The sequence below is a fragment of the Rhinatrema bivittatum genome, chromosome 5 (genome assembly GCF_901001135.1).
Source record: "Rhinatrema bivittatum chromosome 5, aRhiBiv1.1, whole genome shotgun sequence".
NCBI lineage: Eukaryota > Metazoa > Chordata > Amphibia > Gymnophiona > Rhinatrematidae > Rhinatrema > Rhinatrema bivittatum.
In genome coordinates, this window is record NC_042619.1 from 81,353,416 (window position 1) to 81,379,225 (window position 25,810).

The window sequence follows — 25,810 nt, forward strand, 5'->3', positions numbered from 1 at the left end:
ACTCGGTATAATAAAAATAATAAATAAATAAATAAATAAATAATAATACATAGGCATAGACACCATTCAGTTCATGAAACAGTGCCAAAAAAGACCTCAGAATGGGAAGTCAGTCCTTCCACCTTCAGGTCCTCCAGAAGTAAGCTCCCTAGGGCATGTTCACATCAGTCGCCCATATGCCTCACTTCTTCTCATGCTTCCATGTCGTCACGTAGTACTTCTAAAGGACTAGAAGATACATCTCAACCACTGGCGGAACCATTACCACAGCATACTGGTAAAGCAGTCATGCCTCCTAAGACAAGGGAAGCTTTCTGGCAATTATCACAATCCTAGCAGGATTCTATGAAACTCTATAATCCTCGTACAAAACGACAAATTCAACTACCGAAGGCCGCTAGTGAGCCTAATGTTCAACCTTAACGGGAGCCATCAGCAGAACCCCCTGTATCACCAGTTCCAGATCGGTCTCTATCCCCAATTACAAAACAAGACATTCAAGGAGATTCTACGTCCCCACCTACATCTCCTTCATCCTCGACAGGGTTCCCGTTGGATCCGCAAGAACAACCACAGGAACCATATTCCCCGCCAGAAGACCTCTTGTACCTTTGATTTTTGGAGAAACGAGGGACCATTTTGCATTTAGATGTACAGAAGGAATCCGATCCCAGATCAGAGATCTTAGGTCCTCTAAAAATTTTTGATGTTCCGTGAGAGCCCACTTCACTCCCCCACCGCAAGAGTTGCTACACAGTGTTCTCCAAAAATCTTGGGAAACACCTCAATCTCTATCAGCGGTCTCAAGAAAATCTGACATCAAGTTTCAGATGAAGAAAAAATCCATCGTATGTGCTACCCGCAACTACCTCATGAGTCCATAGTGGTAGAATCAGCAATGCAACGTTTCAAAAATCAAAAACTCACTCTACTTACCCACCGACCAAAGACAATAGGTATTTGGACGGAAGGTGTACCAAACGCAATGCTAACCGTTAGAATTATGCATCACCATTTTATATGGTGCAATATTTATATGAATGCATTCAGGCGATGAAGGGTATGCTCTCCTCTACCGCAGATCAATACCTCAAACGCTCCATGATATGGAGGAGTGCTTCAAACACCTCCTTAGGTCAGTGTATGAAAGCCTGGAAACATCATCCAGAGCATCCACAACAACCCATAGTGGCCCGTCGAATGGCGTGGTTACGTTCCAGTTCCATAAGAGAAGATTTGCACGAAAAACTAGCAAATCTACCATGTACGGGAGATAACCTTTTTGGTACCAGGTTCCAAGAGACAGTGGGGAAACTAAAGGACGAAGTGATAGCCGTACAATCTTTACAAGCACAACACCAGCTTACGCGGCCTCACGACGTTTACTACCCATACAATTGGCGATCTTCTTACAGGCGCAGACCTTATAGGTCTTATCAATCTTTCCATCCTCAACCATACCCGTCATATCAACGAACACAACAGCAACAACAAGCCCCACTTCATCGTGGGGGTAAACCTCACATTCAGAGGCAGCAGACCCAACAGCCAGCAACTGCGATTAAACCAACGCAGACTTAACACCCGCCAGGAAGAAATCCAGTCATGTCTAGCAGTGTGGGAACAGATTATTTCAGACCAATGGGCGCTAGAAATAATACATCAAGGTTATCAACTTCAATTTACAACAAAACCACCATTACCCTACCTTCCCACACTACAAATTCAGATATCTCAGATACAACTAGTGGAAGAGATTGCAAGCCTACCCAATCAGCAGGCCATCAAACTACTATCCCAGAAACAGCAAAACTTGGGATTTTACTCCCCATACTTCCTGATACCAAAGAAAGAATCAGGTGGCCTACGCCCCATCCTGGACCTTCGGGAACTCAACAAATTCCTGACCAAAGAGAAATTCAAAATGGTATCCTTAAAGTCAATTCTTCCTCTAATGCAACCCCAGTGACTGGATGTGCTCTATCGACCTGAAGGATGCATACATTCACATTCCAATCCATCCATCCTCTTGGCATTACCTATGCTTTCGGTACAAACAGCACTACCAGTACAAGATACTCCCCTTTGGATTATCGGCTGCACCCAGGGTGTTCACCAAATGCATGGTAGTGGTGGTGGCTCATCTCAGACAACAGGGTATGACAATCTTTCCATACCTGGACGATTGGCTCATAATAGCCTCGACTCGGGAGATATTGATCGATCATCTCCAAAGAATAATACAATGCTTACAAGCATTAGGACTAGTGATCAATTTTCAGAAATCACACCTGCAACCAACACAGCAGCTGCAGTTTATAGGAGCATATCTGGGACACCACTCAGAGCAGTGCATACCTCCCATCAGAAAAAAGGTTACATCTACGTCAGCTTCTGCATCACTTGAACAACACTCAAAGACCCTCAGCGAGACAAGTGTTAGTAGTCTTAGGTCACATGGTGGCAGCCAATTTCACAGTTCCCAATACCAGACTACATATGAGACGTCTGCAGTGGGGACTGAAACGTCAGTGGAGACAACACACACAACCATTAACACAGAAAATAAGACTAACGTCCGAGATGAGGAGGGACATAGCATGGTGGCTTTTCCAATCCACCCCTCTCCAAGGGAGCACTGTTCCGTCTTCCCATGCACAACGCAGTCCTAACCACAGACGCATCGCGGAAGGGTTGGAGAGTGCATTTCGAAATTTACAAAACGCAAGGTGTATGGTCACTAGCAGAACAAACCCCACAGATAAATTTGTTGGAACTCAGAGCAATCCGAAGGGCTCCACAAGTTTTTCAAGACTACCTAAAGGGCCGCAGAGTCATGATCTACATGGACAATCAAGTAGCGATGTTTTACATCAACAAAAAAGGAGGGTCCAGTTCATGGTCCCTCTGCAAAGAGGCATTGATTATCTTCCAACATGCTCATCAGCATTGCATACATCTGCAAGCCACTTACCTTCCCGGAGTGGCGAACACACGAGTGGACAGGTTAAGCCGAATCTTTAATCCTCACGAATGGACACTCAATACAGACATAGCCCAAACCGTCTTCATGCAATGGGGAACACCTTCGATAGATCTCTTCGCAACGGAGATCAATGCTCAAGTTCCCAAATTCTGCTCGATAAGACCCAGCAAACTCCGGATAGCTCAAGATGCTTTCCTCATCCCTTTGACGACAGGCCTCCTATACGTCTTTCCTCCCATACCTCTGATAACAAGAACGATTCAAAAGTGCATAGCGGACAGGGATCAATTGATACTCATTGCCCTGGCCTGGCCGTGACAACCATGGTACAGTTTCCTTCTTCAGCTATTTCTAGAAGAACCAATACGTCTACCAAATCGTCCAGATCTCCTACTTCAGGATCAAGGGATTCTTCTACACTCATTACATGCATTTCTCCACTTGACAGCGTGGAGGTTGTATAGCTCCTGTTAACAGAACAGGGAGTCTCTCGGTCTACACAATTCATTTTATTAGAATCCCGGAAACTCTCAACAAGGAAGAACTACAACTACAAATGGAAATGTTACTCAACTTGGTGCATATCCAATAACATATCACCAATAGACTCTCCACCAGAAAAACGCATGGATTACCTTCATACACTGGACTAGCCACATCTTCCATTAGAGTTCATCTCTGTGCCATAGGCGCATACCATAGACCATTAAATGATACACCGATATCCAATCATCCGTTACTATCCCCTTTCATTAGAGGACTCTCTCATCTTCGTCCTCCAGTTTCAAAACCTCCAGTTCCTTGGAATATCAACCCAGTCCTGGAACAACTCATGCTTTCCCTCTTTGAACCTATGGAATCAGCACATATAAAGTACCTTACTTGGAAGGTATGTTTCTAATAGCAGTAACTTCGGCAAGACGAGTCAGCGTGCTACAAGCACTAGTCCATTATTCACCATACTTGCAATTTTTTCACCAAAAATTGGTTCTCAGAACTCACCCATCCTTCCTACCAAAAGTAGTTTCGCAGTTCCATCTTAACCAAAGCATAGAACTACCAATCTTTTTTCCTAAACCTCATGCCAATGAGAGGGAAAAGTTACTCCATACGCTGGATTGTAAAAGAGTGTTAGCTTAATACAGACAGAGAACAAAATTGGAATCCCGAGCTTCTCAACTATTTGTATCATTTGATCCAAAAGCACCGGGATTACCAGTGTCAAAACGTACCATTTCCAGCTGGATAGTACAATGCATTCAATTTTGCTATGACAAGCAGAAGTTACATCTGTCTTCTATACCCAAAGCTCACAAAGTGAGAGCACTAGCAACTTCATGGGCACACCTTCGAAATGTACAACCCATAGACATTTGTAAGGCAGCTACATGGTCATCACTCCATACCTTCACATCGCACTACTGCCTTGATCAGCAAGTGACCACGGATGCGAAGATAGGGCAAGCAATCCTGCAATCTCTATCCTCCTGTCCAAGGTGACTACCTCACTTCTTCAGATCACGTCCAGCTATATGTATCACAATTAACGTGATCGGGAGCTTGGGACTCCCATGACAGCATGGCTAATTCAGCCCTGCTATCAACGGGAAAAAGCAAGTTTGCTTACCGTAAACAGTGTTTCCGTAGATAACAGGATGAATTAGCCATGCTGACCCGCCCTCCTCCCTGGCAGTCACCACTTCTTCGAATCAACTACAGCTTAATCACAGACTGAGGAGAATCTGTTACTTTCCTGCGCGGGAACACATGCACAGCTGCAGAGACAAAAAGCTAAACCTCTGCTTAACAAAGCTCTGCCTCCCGGACCTGATTGGCAGATCCCATGACAGGCATGGCTAATTCATCCTGCTATCTACGGAAACACAGTTTTACGGTAAAGCAAACTTGCTTTTTCCGCGATATCCTTATCTTCTCTAAGTGCCCCTTTAACCCCTTGATCATCTAACAGTCCAACTGACTCACTCGCAGGCCTTTCTGCTTTGGATATATTTAAAGTTTTTACTGTGAGTTTTTTGCCTCTATGGCCAACTTCCTTTCAAATTCTCTCTTAGCCTATCTTATCAATGTATTACATTTAACTTGCCAGAGCTTATGCTTTATCCTATTTTGTTCTGTTGGATCCGTCTTCCAATTTTTGAATGAAGATCTTTTAGCTTAAAATAGCCTCCAATATTGTCCATATCACCAGGCAGCTTTGTCTCTCCCTGGCTTGGTGGAGCCAAGAGTCCAACCTGCTTATAGGACTACCTTTCCAAGCTCCAGAACCTCAAATAATTCTATAGTTGGGGAGCACATGTCAACAACCTGCAGGCTCAGGGAACCTGGTCTGCAGCAGAAGCACAATATCAGATAAATTTCTGGAGATCAGGGCGATCAGATATGCCCTTCTAGCCTTCAAAGATTGCTTAACTAACAAAGCAATCCTAATCCAGACAATCAGGTAGCGATGTGGTACATGAAAAAGCAGGGTGGAACCGGCTCCTACCTACTGTGTCAGGAGGTATCGCAAATCTGGGCTCTAGCTCTATATCATTCCATGCTACTGAGAGCAACTTAACTGGTGGGCGTGGACAATGTACTAGCGGACAAACTCAGTCGAGAATTTCAACCCCACAAGTGGTCTCTGGACTCTGCGGTGGCAGAACACATATTCTGGAAGTGGGGATATCCAACGATAGATCTTTGCATCGATCCACAATCACAAGGTGGACAACTTCTGCTCCCTACGATGCAGTCCCAGGACTCCACCAAGGGACGCTTTCGCCCTCTCTTTGCAACAGGTCTCCTGTATGCCTATCCCCCACTTCCACTCATAAGCAAGACTCTTGTGAAGCTACATCAGGACAAGGGTCTCATGATTCTCATAGCCCCATACTGGCCGTGACAGGTATGGTTTCCCATCCTTCGTGACCTCTCAGTCCACCCACACATTCCCAGATCCGTCCCTGATATCTCAGAACACCGGGCACCTGCGGCATCCAAATTTTCTGGCTCTGGCGTTGACAGCTTGGATGTTGAAAGGCTAATTTTGTGGCCTCTCAACCTCTCGGACTCTGAATCCCAGATCCTAGTAGCTTCACGAAAGCCTTCTACCAGAAGATCTTATCATTCTAAATGGAAAAGATTTTCAATGTGGTGCACTTCAAATGAGTAGATCCATTTACCTGCCCCACCACGAAGTTTCTAGACTACCTATGGCACCTCTCGGAGTCGGGTCTACAAACTTCCTCCATTAGAGTACATGTCAGTGTGGTGGCCGCCTTCCATAAGGGTACAGGGGGTGTCTCTATTTCAACACAACCTTTAGTAGTGCGCTTTATGAAGGGCTTGTGCACCTCAAGCACCCTCTCCGTCCCTAGGCCCTTGCTTGGGAGCTTAATTTAGTATTAGCGCGACTCATTAAGAACCTTGCTTTGAGCCTCTGCACTCCTGCGAGCTACGACATCTCACTTGGAAGGTACTCTTCCATCTTACTTTGATGTCCGCTCGCAGGATGTGTGAGCTACAGGCGCTGGTTATTTACACCCCCCCCCCCCCCCACACACACACACGAAATTCTTCATGACCGGGTGGTCCTTCGCACTCATCCCAAATTTTGCCAAAAGTAGTCTCTGAGTCCATTTTAAATCAATCCATAGTTCTGCCTATTTATTTATTTATTATTATTTATTTAGTTATTATTATTTTAAGTTTTCATACCGGCATTCGCTGGTATAGAAATTTTTCTTTCCAAAACCCCACTCACATCCAGATGAATGTTTTTCTATACCGGCATTCGCCGGTATAGAAAATTTTCTTCCAACAAGCCCCACTCACATCCAGATGAGCAGGCTCTGCATTCCTTGGACTGCAAGCATGCGCTAGCCTTTTATTTGGAACGCACTGCAGGACATAGGAAGTCTACCCAGCAAGCTATTTGTTTCCTTTGATAACTTAAGCTGGGGATCCCGGTGGGCAAGTAGACGCTACTCTCCTGGCTGGCAGGCTGTATTTCTTTCTGCTACCAGCAAAACAGGCCTTCCACTCCAGGGCCGTGTAAAGCACACACTATTAGAGCAATGGCACGTCGGTGGCACACCCTTCGTTCTGTACCTCTTGCTTGAATCTGCAGGATGCTACATGGAGTTCCCTCCATACCTTTGCAAGCTCATTACTGCCTGGACAGGCTGGCACACAAGATTCTATATTTGGCCAGTCTGTTCTACGCAATTATTCTCAGCTAATACCCAACTTCCTTCCCAACGGCCCACTGGAATTTTCAGGCTGCCCCGCTTATCCAAAGGCATCCCTGTTGTGCCTGTTGCACGTGCTTTGGGTGCTTTTGGTACATTGCATCCTCAGCTCGCTATTCACCCATATGTGAGGACTACCATCCTGCGTGTCCTGTGAGAAAGCAGAGTTGCTTACCTGTAACAGGTGTTCTCACAGGACAGCAGGATGGTTAGTCCTCACGAAACCCACCTGCCACTCCGCGGAGTTGGGTACGCTTGCGATGTATTTTATTTTTCGCACATATTTTTACTATACACGAGACTGAAGGGGGGACCCCTGCTGGATAAAGGGTTGGTGCCATGCTGGCATGCCCAGTAGGGGGCCAGTCAAAGTTCTAGAAAAGTGTTCCGTGATTTGGCTCCATTCTGATGATGTCACCCATATGTGAGGACTAACATCCTGCTGTCCTGTGAGAACACCTGTGCAGGTAAGCAACTCTGCTATCCTCATGCCCACCAGCCCACCCGGCTGTCTACATCCTAATCGAATCACCAATTATGACGGCCGACCTAACACCTTCCCTCCTGGGCAATAGCCCTGGGAGACACATCCTCTGTGCGGAAAGGACAATGCACCACCTGGAGAGCAGGTCCTTGCTACAGGATCCTTTCCTGCTGCACCAGGTTGATGCTCTCCGATCATGAGACCACCTTCCTCCAATGCAGCACCAGGGCTGCCAGTCCTGAAGTTGGGGACTTCGCTACTATGTCCCTGAAGGTCTCATCTATATATCTCTTTGACTGCCTCAGCTCCTTCAGGTCTGCCACTCTAGCCTCCAGAGATTGGGACTCTTTCTCTGAGAGACAGGAGCTCTTTGCATCGGATGCACACGTAAAAATCATACATGTGACACTCGATGCAAAAGACTGGGAGCCCTCCTCTTGCTTCTGGAGTGCTGCCTTCATCTCAAATTTGTTTAGGTCGCTATGGGAGTAGGAATGTGTTTAATTAGCATCCTTTAAATGTATTAGTGTATTCACTATATGTCTGGTAGTGGTCTACAGGGAATGATCAAATTCTCAATAAGGTGTGGGGAATTCGTGAAGTTAAAAGGCTGATTTTTTTTATTTTATTTTGTTTTTAGTGTGAAAGTGGCACCTGCCTATAAATTAATGGATGAGCTAGGGGTGGGTGGGAGGGTTGGGAAATACAAACACACTAACGTCTGTTTATTAGCTGCCTTACTGACTATTAAAAAACATAAACACACCGAATAATATACCCCAATAGTTTACTTCTCCCCAATATTTAAAAAAAAAAATTCCCAAGCAAAACTTACTGATTCCTTTCAGTTACCAGCAAGGTGATCCATTTTAAATATTGGGTATAATGTGAGGACTGCTGTTTTGAAATATTTTATTGGCATTTGGACAATTTTTAATATTTAGAGTTTTTAATTGTTGGATGATCTGTTCATCAACTGTTTTGTAGTGTTTATTAGTATAGCTCTGCAATTATTTGTGTGGGGATCTATAGCAGCTTGGTTATTCTATTTTCCTAATAGGAGGTATATTAGTGTTTAGGGCCTGTTTAATATTTGTAGTGTTGCCTTTTCTAGATAGACTTGTTGTTGTTTGCAGGTGTAATTTTGTGCAGATTAGCTTGTGTGCTTTATTGCAGATCCTGGGACTGTTAGGTGCTATATTTCGCTTTCCAGTTCTCCAGGTTTGCACTGCATGCAGAGTGACTTTTTTGAGTTTTCTTTTCCAGTTTGTCTCCATATTTATAATTTGTGGCCTTTCTGGACTTGGTGAAGATCAGTTTTGTATATGTGAGACGTGTAGGCATTTGTATAAGTCTTTATTTGTTGTGTTTTCTCAATAGGACATCCTTTAGTGCTAAATTACTTTCTTTTCATAAGAAGGGCTATTGCTTCTGGTATTAGAGGGAGTGGTTTTGCTTTACTGCGATGTCAGAACCAGAATATCTTTTTTTTGTATGGTGAGTTGTACGGGTAATGCCCTAGTTCTGCTCTGCACCCATTGTTGGGGGTCGAGGTGTGTTCCAGCTGAAAAAAGGTGAGAACCACTGCATTAAAGTCACAAATGTAAGTGATGACATCTGCCAGCTCCAACACGTTTCCAGAGCTTTCCAGGAAAATCTTTCAACCTCTCTGCTTATGCAGTTTGCTGTTTTTTTTCTGAGTTGGATGTTATAACAATTTTCCATTAAGGCAAGTCTGGTGTAGTCTTTCTCCAAGTCAGTTTTTTGTCATTTAAAGATGTTTACTTTTATGATCCTAAAATGGGGCCTTTTTTAAATTTTAGGCTTCTCTCCCAAGAATCCTTTTTTCTCTTTTGACCAGCTTTCAAAATTACTCCTTTTTTGATTTTGCATTGTCTATTTTTCCAATGATGGCAGGGGAAAAGGCCAATGGCAGTGAGCTTTAGGCCCTAGTAGCACATTCACCTTATGCTAAGTTCCATCACAATGCCCACATTCTAAATATGTTTATGGTAGTCTTAGATTTTTACTTGAATCGGTCCGTCATCTTTCCAATGTTTTTTCTGAGGCCAGTATATTCAAAGTAAATAAGACTTGTGCACTTGGGGTTGTAAGAACCATTTACTTCTCTTTGAAGCAGACTAAAACCTAGAGAAAGTCCACTCTACTATTTGTTTTGTCTCAAAAAGCCTGGCATTGCTATTTCAAGAACACCACTACCTAATTGAATTGTGGGACGGCATGTTTTTTGATTAATGCCCGGCTGATCTTTGAAGATCATGTCAAGGTCCCTAATGTCAGGAATTATAGCTGCATTGACCTGCGTAAGGTCAGCCTTGATTGAGATTTGCACGGCTATGGTGTCTACTTCTGTTCACACACTAACATCCCATTATTTTTTAATGTGTACTCTTAATGCAGCAGTAGCTTTGCTCTGTCCATTCTTTAGCGCCTTATAGGCTTAGAACTCAACTCAAACCCCCTAAGAGCCTATTCTTTTAAGGTTCGTTTTGATTTTATAAAAGAAAGGGAGTTTGTTCCCACTAAAAATAGTTGTTCTGCCCTTTTGGAAAGATACTTGTAGTTAACTGTTAGAAACATATCCCTTAACTATGGAGTTTCATTTGTGACTTAAACTGCCTTCAAAGAAAAGTTACTTACCTTTCACAGGTGTTCTCTGAAGAGAGCAGTTCACAAGTTGTCCAACCCCTCCTTTACCTTCATTAGTTGAGTTTTTTTAAGCTTCATATGCATAGAGAGATTCGAAGATTTTCCAGTTAGCTCTGTAAGCTTGTTTCATGTAAGTGCTGTCAGATAACATCGCCTATGTGCATAACTAGTAAACTGCCCGCAGAGAACACCTGTGAAGTTAAGCAGCTTTGTTTTTTTAGATGAGAGTTCCTTCTCAAAACTCTATTGTAGTAGATGACCTTTAAGAGAACTATTTGCTTGTATTCTTTTGGGGGCTTTAATAGGAATTACAGCCCAGAGTATCCTAGATAATCTGTTTTTAGTAATATGATTAGAAGTTGAAAGGCAATTGCCTTAATTCAAAAAAGTTGAAAATGTTTTTCAAACTTCTCTGAAGTTTCTATTTTGTGTTCAGGCTGCAAGATGTGATTGTTGTAAAACTCAAGGAACTCTACAAGAAAAAGTACAATGGCGAGGGGAAGTAAAGAATTTCTGTGATCAGCAGTGCTTGCTGCGTTTCTACTGCCAACAGAATGAGCCGAACTTGGCGACCCAACGGGGACCTGAAAATTTACATTATGGTATGTTGTATTAAACTATTTTTCAAAAGTTCAGTAGTATATTGTCACAACTTTATGTTAATATTAAGTTAATTATAATTTGGTGTGGTAGCATCTTAGAAGCAAAATTGAAAACCACTCTTGGCCACAGAACATTATTGTTGTACCTGCACCCTGTATGAGTAATGAGGCCAAAACAAGGGGTATTAAAGGAATTATGATCTAGCATTCCACAAGCTGTAGGATAGCTGAGTTGGAATTAGCAGAATAAAACTCCCTAGGAACCAGCTGAGTTGATGCTAGTAGGTTGGTGGACATTGGAACCTAGGTGGCCAGATGTTTGGGCAACAACCTCACTAATTTTGGTAGCTTTTTATGTTATTAAATAATTTGTTGGTAAGACCTGAGGAGTGGCGAGTAGGGATTGGGTTTTACATTAGGTATGGTAATATTTATGGTCATCTATCCAGGTTGGCAGAGAACCAGTGAAGAAGATAACCTTAATTGACTTGGAGAAAGAGCAATATCCAACTGCTGGTCAGTCACGTTCCTTCAGCTAGAAGCTGTGTGAATTTTATGACTGGATGGGCCAATTGAACTGTATTATTTAATTCACTTTCTCAATTTCAGCAGTAGCTCACTGCAAGTAACAGTAAAAAAAAAAAAAAGTAACAGTATGAGACCAGTTATACAAAAATTCAAACAAGATTTGCACAATATAAAACACCAAATAGCATATAATATAAAAAGTCAAAATATTGCAAACCCCAAACAGAGAGTGTAAGTGCATATATCAGGGGCCAGCAGAAATAAACATAAATACAATGTTAAAATACCTGGTTTCTAAAGCCAGCACATCAGAATAGGCAAAATCTGTACAATAACCCCATAATTATACAACCCCCCCCCCAAACAAAAACAAAACAAACCAAAAACCCAGTGGTAGAATCTTCACTCCATATTTTCTTATGATAGCCATTATCTAATATATTACTATGAGTGACTAGGAGAAATGAAAGCAATACTGAGGACTACACAATGCTTTGGACAGGTTGAAGAAAGATTTCCTAGCATGTAGCAGATGGACTCGGGACCAATGGGTATAGTGTACACCTGATAGCAGTTGGAGATGGATCAGATTTCAATCTGACGTCAGTCTTAGTACATATACCCCTGCAGGAAGTGCAGCTTTTCAGTATTTTCCATCTCCATAGCAGTTCGGGACTCTATGCACGCTAGCACAGCGTTAGAGTAATTTACCAAAGAAACCCAAAACAAGAAATTTCCTAGCGTGTAGCAGATGGACTCAAAACAAATGGGTATAGGGTGCTCGTGCTAGCAGCTGGAGACTGATCTGACGTCAGCACGGTTACATATACCCCCACAGGAAGTGTAGCAAATCAGTAATTTCCATCTCCAAAGCAGTTTGGAGCTACCTCATGCTTGCTGAGCGTGTTTCCAAATTCTAACGACTAAATTCATAGAAGAAACCTACTGAAGACGAGCCCCGCACTCCTGTGGTGATACCAGGCGGTCACTCAACCAGTTGAGTTTCCCGAGCTGACTTCCGTGGTCCCTCGGAGGTAAGAGCCTCGGTCCGGGGGCCGGTTCGCGGCAGGGACCCAGCTCCCGAGTGAGAAGGGCTCGGGCGTGGCCTAGAGGCAGCCTCGGTCCCGGCGTGGACTTGGCCCCCCGAGCGAGACGAGTTCGGGCACGGCCTAGAGGCAGCGGGTGCACTTCCTTAAGCGAGGCGGTGAAGGTACTCACCCTCTCCCCCCGCAGCCGGAGACCGCCCGGGTCGCAGCCGGGAAGCGCCGAAGACAAGGTAAGGCGTACATCTTTACTTGGTCTCCGAGGAAGTGTGGACTAACGGGGCCTGCCTACGAGGTAGCCCGCCAAGGAGGTCGCCATTTTGCCTGCCTACTCATCTTCGCCAACTTAGCGCACGTTGTTAGCGCACGCGATAGGCGCACGTTCATAAGATGCCCGTTCTAGGCGCACGTTCATAAGACGCCCGTTCTAGGTGCATACTGTTGAGCGCACGTGTTAGGCGCACATCGTTGGACGACACCGAATTTCAGGCGAATGGAGCATAAGAGAACCCATGCATCCGCAGAGCCGGCACCTCCAGAATCAGGCATGAAAGCTCTAAGCCTCTGCTCAGCATGCAACCTCAGAGCCACACAGAGCGAGGAAGCAGACTCACTATGTGCCCAATGTGAGGAGGCCATGGGAGTTCCAGGACAGGACCGGTCCCAGCCCAGCGGTTCCTCAGGGAACACACCTGACTTAGCAGGCCGCGGCGAGCAGCCAGGGAACCCAAGAGACCTGGTGCCCCTACGGCCAGATCCGGCTTCGCTTTCCTGGGTGGAATTATTCAAGGGGATTCCCGCCTTTGTCCAGATGCAGTCTGCTCCTCGTATGGGTCTTTCCGTCCCGGTTGATCCGGCCCCTGGACCCTCGAGACCTAGGCGCGGCCACTCGCCACCCGACAGCCCCAATTATGGGGATTCGGATTGCTCCGAGGAAAATGAGGAGCCCCCTGAGGAGGGTGAACTTCCCTTGGAGATAGAACCATATCGGACCATGAGACGCTTCTTTCGGAAAGAAGATCTTCCAGGCCTGGTCTCACAATGCCTATCGGAGCTAGCCATTCCGGGCCAGGACACCCCAGAGGACCCCAAAATGAACCCCCTGTTAGAGGGCCTGTGCCAAACGGCTCACCATTTTCCCCTCCTACAAGCAGCACAGCAGCTAATCAATCTGGAATGGAAGGCACCGGAGGCCTCATTCAAAGGGGGTCGGGCCTTGTCAGGCATGTACCCTCTGGTTCCAGCGGCCAAGGAGCTGCTGGCGTGCCCCAGGATAGAGGCCATTGTTAACGCAATTGTGAAGCACACTACCATTCCGGAGGAGGGGGGAGCGGCCCTCAAGGATACGCATGACCGACGCATGGACACCATTCTGAAATAAGCCTTTGAGGTAGCAGCCATGTCCCTACGAATCGCGACTTGCTGCACCATGGTGACGCGTTCCTGTTTATCACAAGCGAGAAACAACACCCCTCGCTTTTCTCACTGACGCAGCCTCCGACCTCGTCCGTGCGGCAGCCAAGGGAGTGTCCTCCTCAGTGGCAACCAGGAGACAGCTTTGGCTACGTAATTGGGCGGCCGACTCGTCCTCCAAGACACGACTCACAAGAATGCCCTTTAAGGGTTCCCTACTGTTCGGCAGCAATCTTGAGAACTGGGCTACTAAATGGGGTGCTTCTCCATTACCCCGTCTACCAGAAGAAAGGTCGAGGAGGAGCCAGCGTTTTTTTTCTAGACCATCCAGAGGTAGAAACTCTCAGCGCTTCAACCCCTACAGGACTCGCTATCAAGCACCTCGTTCTCAGGCCAGGAACCAGCCCTTTCGGACTAAGCACAACAAGAAGAGAACCGGGTCTGGTTCTGGCCCCCATAGGGGGCCAGAACCAGACCCAGAAGAGGGTTAGCCTGCCCCCCATAGGGGACAGGCTAACTCTCTTCTACCGCAGGTGGGTCGAGATCACTTCGGACCAGTGGGTCCTCGCCATCATCTGAGAAGGATATTACCTGGATTTTTTTCGGCTTCCGCCGAACAAGTTTGTGGAATCTCCTTGCTCACCGCTCAAGAAAGCAGCACTAGAAGTGACCTAACAGAGGCTCCTGGCCCTAAAAGCCATAATCCCAGTACCTGCAGGAGAGATAAATTCTGGGCATTATTCCATCTATTTCATAGTACCCAAGAAGGAGGGCACTTTCAGGCCCGTCCTGGACCTCAAGTCAGTCAATCGACACCTACGGGTCCCCAGCTTTTGCATGGAAACTCTGCGGTCTGTCAAAAATTCAGTACAGCCAGGGGAGTTTCTCACCTCCCTAGATCTGTCGGAAGCCTACTTGCATATCCCAATCCATCGGGATAACCAGCGCAATTTACGCTTCAAAGTCCTGAATCAGCACTTCCAGTTCCGAGCTTTACCCTTCGGGTTAGCCACCGCGCCGTGGATCTTCACCAAGGTCATAGTAGTAGTGGCGGCAGCACTCAGGAAGGAAGGAATTCTCGTCTATCCCTACCTGGACGATTGGCTGATCAGGGCAAAGTCACTGGAGGAGAGTCACCGGGCAACCAACAGAGTTATAGCTCTTCTGGAAAGCCTAGGATGGGTAGTCAACATGCACAAGAGTTCCCTACAGCCGTCCCAGTCGCAGGAATACCTAGGGGTCCAATTCGACACCCAAGAAGACAAGGTCAGCCTGACCTCCAAGAGAGAGTCAAAACTTCGAAATCATCTGCAGGTCTTGCTGAGCGCCAGCCGGCCCACAACTCGGGATTACCTACAAGTCCTCGGCCTCATGGCATCCACTCTGGAGGTGGTGCCATGGGCGCGGGCTCATATGAGACCATTGCAACGCACCCTTCTATCTCGTTGGAGCCCACGATCACAGAACTACACTATACACCTACCTCTGCCGACCAGAGTGCGGAACCAGCTACGGTGGTGGTTACAGCCTGGCCACATGAGCCGGGGGTCAAGAATGTGCTCCCTAACCTGGATTCTGCTCACCACAGATGCCAGCCTGAACAGATGGGGAGCACACTGCGAGGAACTCACCGACCAAGGGTGGTGGACCAGAGAAGAGTCAAGGTGGAACATTAACCGACTAGAGGCACGGGCAGTAAGGCTAGCGTGCCTGCGATTTGCCCACAGACTTCGCGACAGAGCGGTCAGAGTGATCTCACACAACGCCACCACGGTGGCATACATCAATCGAAAGGGCGGAACCAGAAGCCAACAAGTGTCCCTAGAAATAACTCTCCTGATGATTTGGGCAGAAGCAAATCTTCAGGACATCTCCGCCGTCCACGTTGCCGGGAAGGACAACACGACGGCAGACTTCCTCAGCAGAGAAAGCCTAAACCCGGGGGAGTGGCAGCTGTCACCCACAGCTTTCCAGATGATTGTGGATCAGTGGGGGACGCCGGGCATGGACCTATTAGCAGACATGTCCAACGCTCAAGTACCCAGATATTTCAGCCGCAGGCGGGATCCGCTATCCCAGGGGATCGATGCCCTGGTACAGCCGTGGCCTCAGGGAATCCTGCTTATATGCCTTTCCTCCGTGGCCCCTGCTGGGCGCCATTATACACAAGATTCAGAGACACAGAGGCCTAGTTCTTCTAGTGGCCCCGGACTGGCCAAGAAGACCCTGGTACGCAGACATGAGAAGACTACTGGCAGGGAATCCTCTACGCCTGCCTCCACACAGGGACCTGCTGCGGCAAGGTCCCATCCTCCACGAGGATCCAGCTCAATTCTCTCTTACGGTCTGGCCATTGAGGGGGCTAGACTGAAGAAAAGAGGATACTCGGGGCCAGTAATAGATACACTCCTCAGAGCCCGCAAGTTCTCCACATCACTAACATATATAAGGATTTGGAGAGTATTTGAAGCCTGGTGCGAAACTCACAGCACCAATCCACATGCCGCTAAGATCCCTATCATTTTGGATTTCCTGCAAGATGGACTTCAGAAGGGTCTGTCCCTCAATTCCATCAAGGTTCAAGTGGCAGCGCTATCCTGCTACAGCCCCCGGAGTGACGGCAACAGCATCGCAACACACCCAGACGTTTCACGTTTCCTGAAAGGAGTCAAACACATTCGCCCGCCACTGAAGTGGCCAGTACCCCTGTGGAACCTCAACCTAGTATTGGAATTTCTAGCGGGATCCGCCTTCAGGCCCCTTCGAGGCCTGTCTCTCCGTGTGTTAACCTTGCGTGCTCGGAGGAGAGTTTACTGTAGAGGCAAAAACTCACAGTAAAAACTTTTTAAAATATATCCGAAGCAGAAAGCCTGTGAGGGAGTCAGTTGGACCGTTAGATGATCGAGGTGTTAAAGGGGCACTTAGAGAAGATAAGGCCATCGCGGAAAGATTAAATGATTTCTTTGCTTCGGTGTTTACTGAAGAGGATGTTGGGGAGGTACCCGTAATGGAGAAGGTTTTCATGGGTAATGATTCAGATGGACTGAATCAAATCACGGTGAACCTAGAAGATGTGGTAGGCCTGATTGACAAACTGAAGAGTAGTAAATCACCTAGACCGGATGGTATACACCCCAGAGTTCTGAAGGAACTAAAAAATGAAATTTCAGACCTATTAGTAAAAATTTGTAACTTATCATTAAAATCATCCATTGTACCTGAAGACTGGAGGATAGCAAATGTAACCTCAATATTTAAAAAGGACTCCAGGGGCGATCCGGGAAACTACAGACCGGTTAGCCTGACTTCAGTGCCAGGAAAAATAGTGGAAAGTGTTCTAAACATCAAAATCACAGAACATATAGAAAGACATGGTTTAATGGAACAAAGTCAGCATGGCTTTACCCAGGGCAAGTCTTGCCTCACAAATCTGCTTCACTTTTTTGAAGGAGTTAATAAACATGTGGATAAAGGTGAACCGGTAGATATAGTATACTTGGATTTTCAGAAGGCGTTTGACAAAGTTCCTCATGAGAGGCTTCTAGGAAAAGTAAAAAGTCATGGGATAGGTGGCTATGTCCTTTCATGGATTGCAAACTGGCTAAAAGACAGGAAACAGAGAGTAGGATTAAATGGGCAATTTTCTCAGTGGAAGGGAGTGGACAGTGGAGTGCCTCAGGGATCTGTATTGGGACCCTTACTGTTCAATATATTTATAAATGATCTGGAAAGAAATACGACGAGTGAGATAATCAAATTTGCAGATGACACAAAATTGTTCAGAGTAGTTAAATCACAAGCAGATTGTGATAAATTGCAGGAAGACCTTGTGAGACTGGAAAACTGGGCATCCAAATGGCAGATGAAATTTAATGTGGATAAGTGCAAGGTGATGCATATAGGGAAAAATAACCCATGCTATAATTACACAATGTTGGGTTCCATATTAGGTGCTATAACCCAAGAAAGAGATCTAGGTGTCATAGTGGATAATACATTGAAATCGTCGGTACAGTGTGCTGCGGCAGTCAAAAAAGCAAACAGAATGTTGGGAATTATTAGAAAAGGAATGGTGAATAAAATGGAAAATGTCATAATGCCTCTGTATCGCTCCATGGTGAGACCGCACCTTGAATACTGTGTACAATTCTGGTCGCCGCATCTCAAGAAAGATATAATTGCGATGGAGAAGGTACACAGAGAAGGGCTACCAAAATGAAAAGGGGAATGGAACAACTCCCCTATGAGGAAAGACTAAAGAGGTTAGGACTTTTCAGCTTGAAGAAGAGACGACTGAGGGGGGGATATGATAGAGGTGTTTAAAATCATGAGAGGTCTAGAACGGGTAGATGTGAATCGGTTATTTACTCTTTCGGATAGTAGAAAGACTAGGGGGCACTCCATGAAGTTAGCATGGGGCACATTTAAAACTAATCGGAGAAAGTTCTTTTTTACTCAACGCACAATTAAACTCTGGAATTTGTTGCCAGAGGATGTGGTTAGTGCAGTTAGTATAGCCGTGTTTAAAAAAGGATTGGATGGGTTCTTGGAGGAGAAGTCCATTACCTGCTATTAAGTTCACTTGGAGAATAGCCACTGCCATTAGCAATGGTTACATGGAATAGACTTAGTTTTTGGGTACTTGCCAGGTTCTTATAGCCTGGATTGGCCACTGTTGGAAACAGGATGCTGGGCTTGATGGACCCTTGGTCTGACCCAGTATGGCATTTTCTTATTTTCTTATGTTCTTATGTATTCTTGCTGGCTGTGTGTTCAGCACGCCGCATCTCAGAGCTACAAGCACTGTCCTGCCTTGATCCATTTCTCAGAATCACCCCAGAGGCTATCCATCTTCGCATGGTTCCTTCCTTCTTACCCAAAGTAGACTCACACTTTCACCTCAACCAAACCATATCCTTGCTTACCACGGAAGGTTTGAAGAAGTCGGAAGAAGGTCGAAGGCTACGCCATCTCGACATCGGCAGACTGCTGTCCAGATACCTGCAAATGTTAGAAGCAGTACGAAAGACGGACCACCTGTTCGTCCTGCACAGCGGGAAGAAGCAAGGGGAAGCGGCCTCACGGCCAACCATCGCCTGCTAGATTAAAGAAGTTATCAAGGCAGCCTACGTAGAGGCAGGAAAACCACCTCCTCTACAGGTCAAGGCTCATTCTACCAGAGCGCAAGCGGCCTCTTGGGCACAAACTAGGATGCTGTCGCCTGCAGAGATATGTAAAGCGGCGACGTGGTCCTCCCTACATACCTTCTCCAGATTCTACCGTCTGGACGTCCAAGCCAGAGAAGACACAGCATTTGCGAGGGCAATCCTACATGGTCCTCGGGCAGCCTCCCGCCCAGTCCGGGAGTAGCTTTTGTACTTCCCATTTGTTTTGAGTCCATCTGCTACACGCTAGGGAATGTTGAGATTACTTACCTGATAATCTCCTTTTCCTTAGTGTATGCAGATGGACTCAGCATCCCACCCGGCTGCCGGTATACATGGGGTTTCACCGACTCACGGTAAGCCATGTTTTCTTATATAGGGCATCCACCCTGCTGGGTGTCGACGCCTTCCAGCTGAGTACACTGGCGGTCTCCAGCTACCATCAATTGGTCAGGGTAATCCTGTTCATTTAATTGATCGGTCAGTCACACATATATCCATAAAGCTTTTTGCAAGGAAGATTACTGATTTGCTACACTTCCTGTGGGGGTATATGTACCCGTGCTGACGTCAGATCTGTCTCCAACTGCTAGCACGAGCACACTATACCCATTTGTTTTGAGTCCATCTGCATACACTAAGGAAAAGGAGATTATCAGGTAAGTAATCTCAACATTTTACCTCTACAGTCGAGCCCCGCTCTCCTGCTGTGACACCCCTTGGGTCCCTCCCCCAGTTGAGAATTCCTGAGGTGATTTCCGCAATCCCTCGGAGATGAGCCTCGGTCTGGCGGCCGAACCTCGGTGGGGACCTAGCCCCCAACATCGGGTGAGGCTGAGAGGCAGCGGTGCAACTTCGAGCGCGGCTGTTAAGGTATTTCCCTCTCCCCCCGCAGCCGGAGACTGCCCGGAACGAGACCGGGAAGCGCCGAGACAAGGTAAGGTAGAAATCTATTTAAAAGTCTCTGGTCTCCGAAGCTCGAACAGTCGCACAGGTCACCAGCTAGTGCCAGTACCACCGGGTTGATCTACCCTAGCAGGGCTAGACCCCGGTCAGATCCGAGGGTCCTCCCTCTTGGAGACCCTCCGAGGTGGTTGCCATACTGTCCGCGTGGTCGCTGTCACCATCTTGACCTATTCGGCGCCCTGTCCGCTGCCCCGACCCGTGTGCACAGAGGCGAGCCTTGCGCACAAATATCTTGTGCGCACAAGTCGTGCGCCCAACTACCATGTGCACAAGCGACGCGCATAGCCACGTGCTTACTGTGCCGAGCGCATAACTTCGATCTGTGTGCACAACAGTGCGCACATCCCTCTGAGCGCGTACCAATCCTACGCGCACAACTTAGACGCAACGGAGCGCATAACTAAGCCACCTGGGCCCTGTATTTTACGCGCCCAAGCCATGGCACCACTGGAGAAAAAGCTCAAGGCTCAGGGCCTTTGCCCAGCATGCCACATAAGAGCTGCACAGCATGAGGAGGCCATGGCCCTGTGTATACGGTGCGAGGAGGCCCTGGGGGATCCAGCCTATGGCCCTCCCCAACTGGTACCGGATTCTAGCTTCTTGAACAATATGCCGGACCTAGCATCCCCCAGCGGGAGCCTCCCTCAAACGGGGCTCCTCAGGGACACAGCGCCTCTTAATTTAGACCCAGCATCTATCTCCTGGGTGGAATTCTTCAAAGGCCTGCATACCTTCGTCCACATGCAGCTGGGGCCTCCGATAATTTGGCCACAACCTCCGCCCGAGGACCTCAACATCCCGGGACCCTCTATGCCCAGAGAAGTGATTCCACCGCCCAGAAGCTCCACCTTTGGGGCCATGGACAACTCAGATGAGGATTCAGAATCCCTGGAGGAAGGGGAACTCCCCCTAGGAACCAAGCACCACCGAACCATGAGGCGCTTCTTCACCAAGGACGAGCTTCCAGACCTGGTCTCACACAGCTTGAAAGAGCTCGCTATCCCGGGCACAAGTGCCTCGGGGGAACCTAAGACGAATCCCCTTTTAGAGGGACTCCTTCAGACCTCCCGTCATTTCCCACTTTTACAAGCCGTCCAGCAGTTAATTGACCTGGAATGGGAAGCCCCGGAGGCTATGTTCAAAGGGGGGTGTGCCCTGGCAGCCATGTACCCTCTGGATCCAGCTGTCAAAGATCTCCTGGCATGTCCGAAAGTGGATGCCATGGTCTGCGCGGTCTCGAAGCGCACCACTATCCCAGTTGAGGGAAGGGCAGCACTCAAGAATGCTCAAGACAGAAGTCTGGAATCCATCCTCAAACAGTCTTTTGACGTCTCCACTATGTCTCTATAGATTGAGGCCTGCTTTGCCGTGGTGACACGCGCCTGCTTATCACAGACCAGGAACAACACTCCTGGGGAAGCCCTGGAACCAGCAGTATCATTCCTCACGGATGCCACTTCTGATCTGGTGTGCACCGCAGCTTAGAGGAGTGTCATCAGTCGTGGCAGCCAGAAGACAACTCTGGCTCCGAAGCTGGTCGGCCGATGCATCGTCCAAAACTAGACTCACAAGGATTCCCTTCAAGGGAACCGTCCTGTTCGGAAGCGAACTAGAGAAGCTAGCCAACAAATGGGGCAATCCCCAATGCCGCGGCTACCAGAGGACAGGAATAAGAGAAACCAGCGACCCTTCTCCTGAACTTCTAGGGGCAGATGATCACAGCGCTTCAACCCATACAGAAGCGCATATCGAGTGGCTCACCCCGTAGGCAGGAGCCAGTCCCTTCGGAATAAGCACAACAAAAGGGAAGCTGGCTTGGGCCCAGGTCCCAGCCACACCCCACAATGAATATCAGCCGACCCGTCCAAAGGAAGAAGCCATAGGGGTCAGACTTGCCCTATTTTACCAAAGATGGGTCGAGATAACTTCGGACAAGTGGGTCCTAGCCATTCGAGAGGAATATTACCTGGATTTCCACCACCTCCCTCCGGACAAGTTTGTGGAATCCCCCTGCTACTACCCTTCCAAGAGGATGGCAGTGGAAGCTACATTGACCACGTTACCAGTCTTAGAGGCTATAGCACCGGTTGCCTGCACAACAAATAAATACTGGGCATTATTCCATCTATTTTATCGTTCCCAAGAAAGAAGGAACATTCCGGCCCATCCTGGACCTCGAAGTCTGTCAACCGCCATCTGAAGATTACTCGCTTCCGCATGGAAACCCTATGCTCGGTAATAAGGGAGATACAACCGGGAGAGTTCCTTACATCCCTGGATCTGTCGGAAGCCTACCTTACACATTCCTGTCCATTAAGAGCATCAACGTTTTCTACGCTTCATGATCCTGGATCACCACTACCAGTTCCGGGCACTACCATTCGGGTTAGCCACAGCACCCCGGACATTCACCAAAATCATGGTGGCAGTGGCAGCAATACTGAGGAAGGAAGGAATCCTTGCACACCCTTATCTCGACGATTGGCTGATCAGGGTGAAATCCCCAGAGGAAAGTCACCAGGCGACCAATAGAGTCAAATCTCTACTGGAGAGCCTCGGGTGGGTGGTCAACACAAACTAGAGCTGTCTGCAGCCCTCCCAATCTCTAGAATATCTGGGAGTTCGGTTCGACACCAAACAAGACAAGGTCATCCTGACACAGACAAGGAGATCAAAACTGATGACCCAGTTGCGAAACCTGTTGAGCGAGCTTTCCTAGCGTGTAGCAGATAGACTCAGGACCAATGGGTATAGTGTACTCCTCATAGCAGTTGGAGACGGATCAGATTTCAATCTGACGTCAGCCCCTAGTACATATACCCCTGCAGGAAGTGCAGCTCCCCAGTATTTTCCGTCTGCATAGCAGTTAGGGACTATCTGCACGCTCTCACAGCGTTAGAACAAAATTCAACGGAGAAAACCCAAATTCGGAAGAAAACTTACCTCTGAAGACTAGCCCCGCTCTCCTGCAGTGATACCTTCTGGTCCCTCCCGCAGTTGAGATTTCCCGAGGTGATTTCCGTGGTCCCTCGGAGGTGAGCCTCGGTCCGGCGGCCGAATCACAGCGAGGACCTAGCCCCCGATCTTGGGCGCAGCTGAGAGGCAGCGGGTGCACCCTCGAGCGTGACTGTGAAGGCATTTGCTCTCTCCCCCCGCAGCTGGAGACTACCCGGGCCGAAACCGGGAAGCGCCAAAGACAAGGTAAGGTAGAAATCTTTAGCTTAGATTCCAGTCTCCGAGGTTCGAGGAGTCGCACAGGTTGCCGGTTGGGAACTGTGCCTCCGGGTTGATCCGCCCTAGCAGGGCCAGGCTCCAGTTAGTTTCAAGGGTCCTCCCACGTGGAGACCCTCTGAGGTGGTAGCCATCTTGCCCGCGTTGTCGCTGTCACCATATTGGCCCTATTCGCCGCTCTGTCCGCTGTCTCGATCTGGGCGCACAAGGCTGACTAGGCGCACAAAATACATGTGCACATAAAGTTACATGGACAAGGTACATGTGCGTATAAAGTACACCCAGAAGGGCTGTGCACAGAAGTTATACTCGCCTCGCGTGCCTATCGGCCTGAACGCATATCTGCGACTTAGATGCACATTTACGCGCACAACCCGCACACACATCTTAGATGCGCCGGCGCGCATAAAACGAAGGGTTTACGCGCCTATAGCCATGGCACCACTGGGAACGGAGCTCAAGGCATCTGCCCAGCATCCCACATCAGAGCCGCACAAAGCGAAGAGGCCAACGCCCTGTGCGCCCAGTGCGAGGAGTCCTGGGAGATCCAGGCCAGGGCCAGTCCCACCCAGGACAGAGTACAAGCTTTGACCTAGCGTCTATCTCATGGGTGGAATTCTTCAAAGGACTACACACCTTCGTCCAAATGCAGACGGAGCCTCCGGCTAGACAGCCACAGTCTCCACCAGAAGACCCTTATGCCACAGGGCCCTCTAGGCCTAGACAAATGTTTCCATGGCCCAGAAGCCCCACCTATGGGGACACGGACAACTCTGAAGAGGAAACAGAGCCCCTAGAGGAAGGGAAACTCCCCCCCCCCCCCCCAAGACAGACCCTCACCGTACCATGAGACGCTTCTTCACCAAGGACGAGCTCCCAGACCTGGTCACCCACAGTCTGAAGGAGCTCGCTATCCCGGATGCAGGTACTTCGGAGGAGCCTAAGGCGAATCCCCTGCTAGAGGGACTCCGCCAAACCTCTCGCCATTTCCCTCTCTTACAAGCCGCCCAGCAGCTAATTGACCTGGAATGGAGTGCTCCAGAGTCCACATTCAAAGGGGGACAAACCATGACAGCCATGTACTCCCTGGACCCGGCGGCCAAAGACCTTCTGACATGCCGAAAAGTGGATGCCATGGTCTGCACGATCTTGAAGCGCACTACTATCCCAGTGGAGGGAGGAGCAACGCTCAAAGATGCTCAGGACCAGTGTCTGGAATCCATCCTTAAACAGTCCTTTGACGTCGCCGCTATGTCCCTACAAATAGCGGCCTGCTGCACCATAGTGACACGTGCCTGCCTATCTCAGACCAGGAACAACACCCCTGGGGAGGCCATGGAACCAGCAGTATCATTCCTTGCGGATGCTGCTTCCAATCTGGTGCGCACAGCGGCCAGAGGAGTGTCGTCAGCTGTGGCTGCCAGGAGACAACTCTGGCTCCGAAACTGGTTGGCCGACGCATCTTCCAAAATGCGTCTAACAAGGATGCCCTTCAAAGGATCCCTTTTGTTCGGCAGCGAACTAGAGAAACTGGCTAACAAGTGGGGTGAGTTCCCGTTACCGCAACTACCAGAGGACAGGAATAAGAAAAACCAGCGACCCTTCCCCCGATCTTCCAGGGGCAGAAGTTCACAGCGCTTCAATCCATACAGAAGCAACTACCAAGCTCCATGCCCTACAGGCAGGAACCAGTCCTTTTGGAACAAGCACAACAAGAGGGGAACCAGCTCAGGTCCAGGACCCAGCCGTACCCCACAATGAGATTCAGCCGACCCATCCAAGGGAAGAAGCCATAGGGGGAAGACTAGCCCTATTCTACCACAGAATAGGATTTCCTACGAACCCCCCCCCCCCTCCCTCGGACAAGTTTGTGGAATCCCCATGCCACGACCCCTCCAAGAGGGTGGCAGTGGAAACTATACTGACCAGACTACTGGCCCTCGAGGCCAGAATCCCAGTGCCCCCACAAGAAAAAAATACTGGGCAGCATTCCATTTATTTTATCGTCCCCAAGAAAGAGGGGGACGTTCAGGCCCATCCTGGACCTCAAGTCGGTCAACCGCCACCTGAGGATTCCCCGCTTTCGCATGGAAACCCTACGTTCCGTAATAAGGTCAATACAACTGGGAGAGTTCCTCACATCACTGGATCTTTCGGATGCCTACCTTCACATCTCAATTCATCAGGAACATCAGCGCTTCCTACGCTTCAAAATCCTGGACCGTCACTACCAGTTCCGGGCACTACCTTTCGGGTTAGCCACAGCACCCCGGACGTTTACCAAGATCATAGTGGTGGTGGCGGCAACACTGAGGAAGGAAGGAATCCTCGTACACCCTTACATAGACGATTGGCTGATCAGGGCGAAATCGCCAGAGGAAAGTCACCAAGCAACCAACAGAGTCAAATCTCTACTGAAGAGCCTCGGCTGGGTGGTCAACACAAACAAGAGTTGTTTGCAACCCATAC

The 25,810-nt window shown here is 48.2% G+C and overlaps 1 protein-coding gene across 1 annotated transcript in view; it reads left to right on the forward strand.

Moving 5' to 3' along the window:
* ZMYM2 (zinc finger MYM-type containing 2) overlaps positions 1–25,810 on the forward strand; it is a 581,711-nt gene that overhangs the window by 280,624 nt on the left and 275,277 nt on the right. Inside the window, exon 13 of the mRNA XM_029602506.1 lies at positions 10,830–10,995. Coding sequence (XP_029458366.1) covers positions 10,830–10,995 — 166 coding nt within the window. The remainder of the gene's footprint in view (positions 1–10,829; positions 10,996–25,810) is intronic.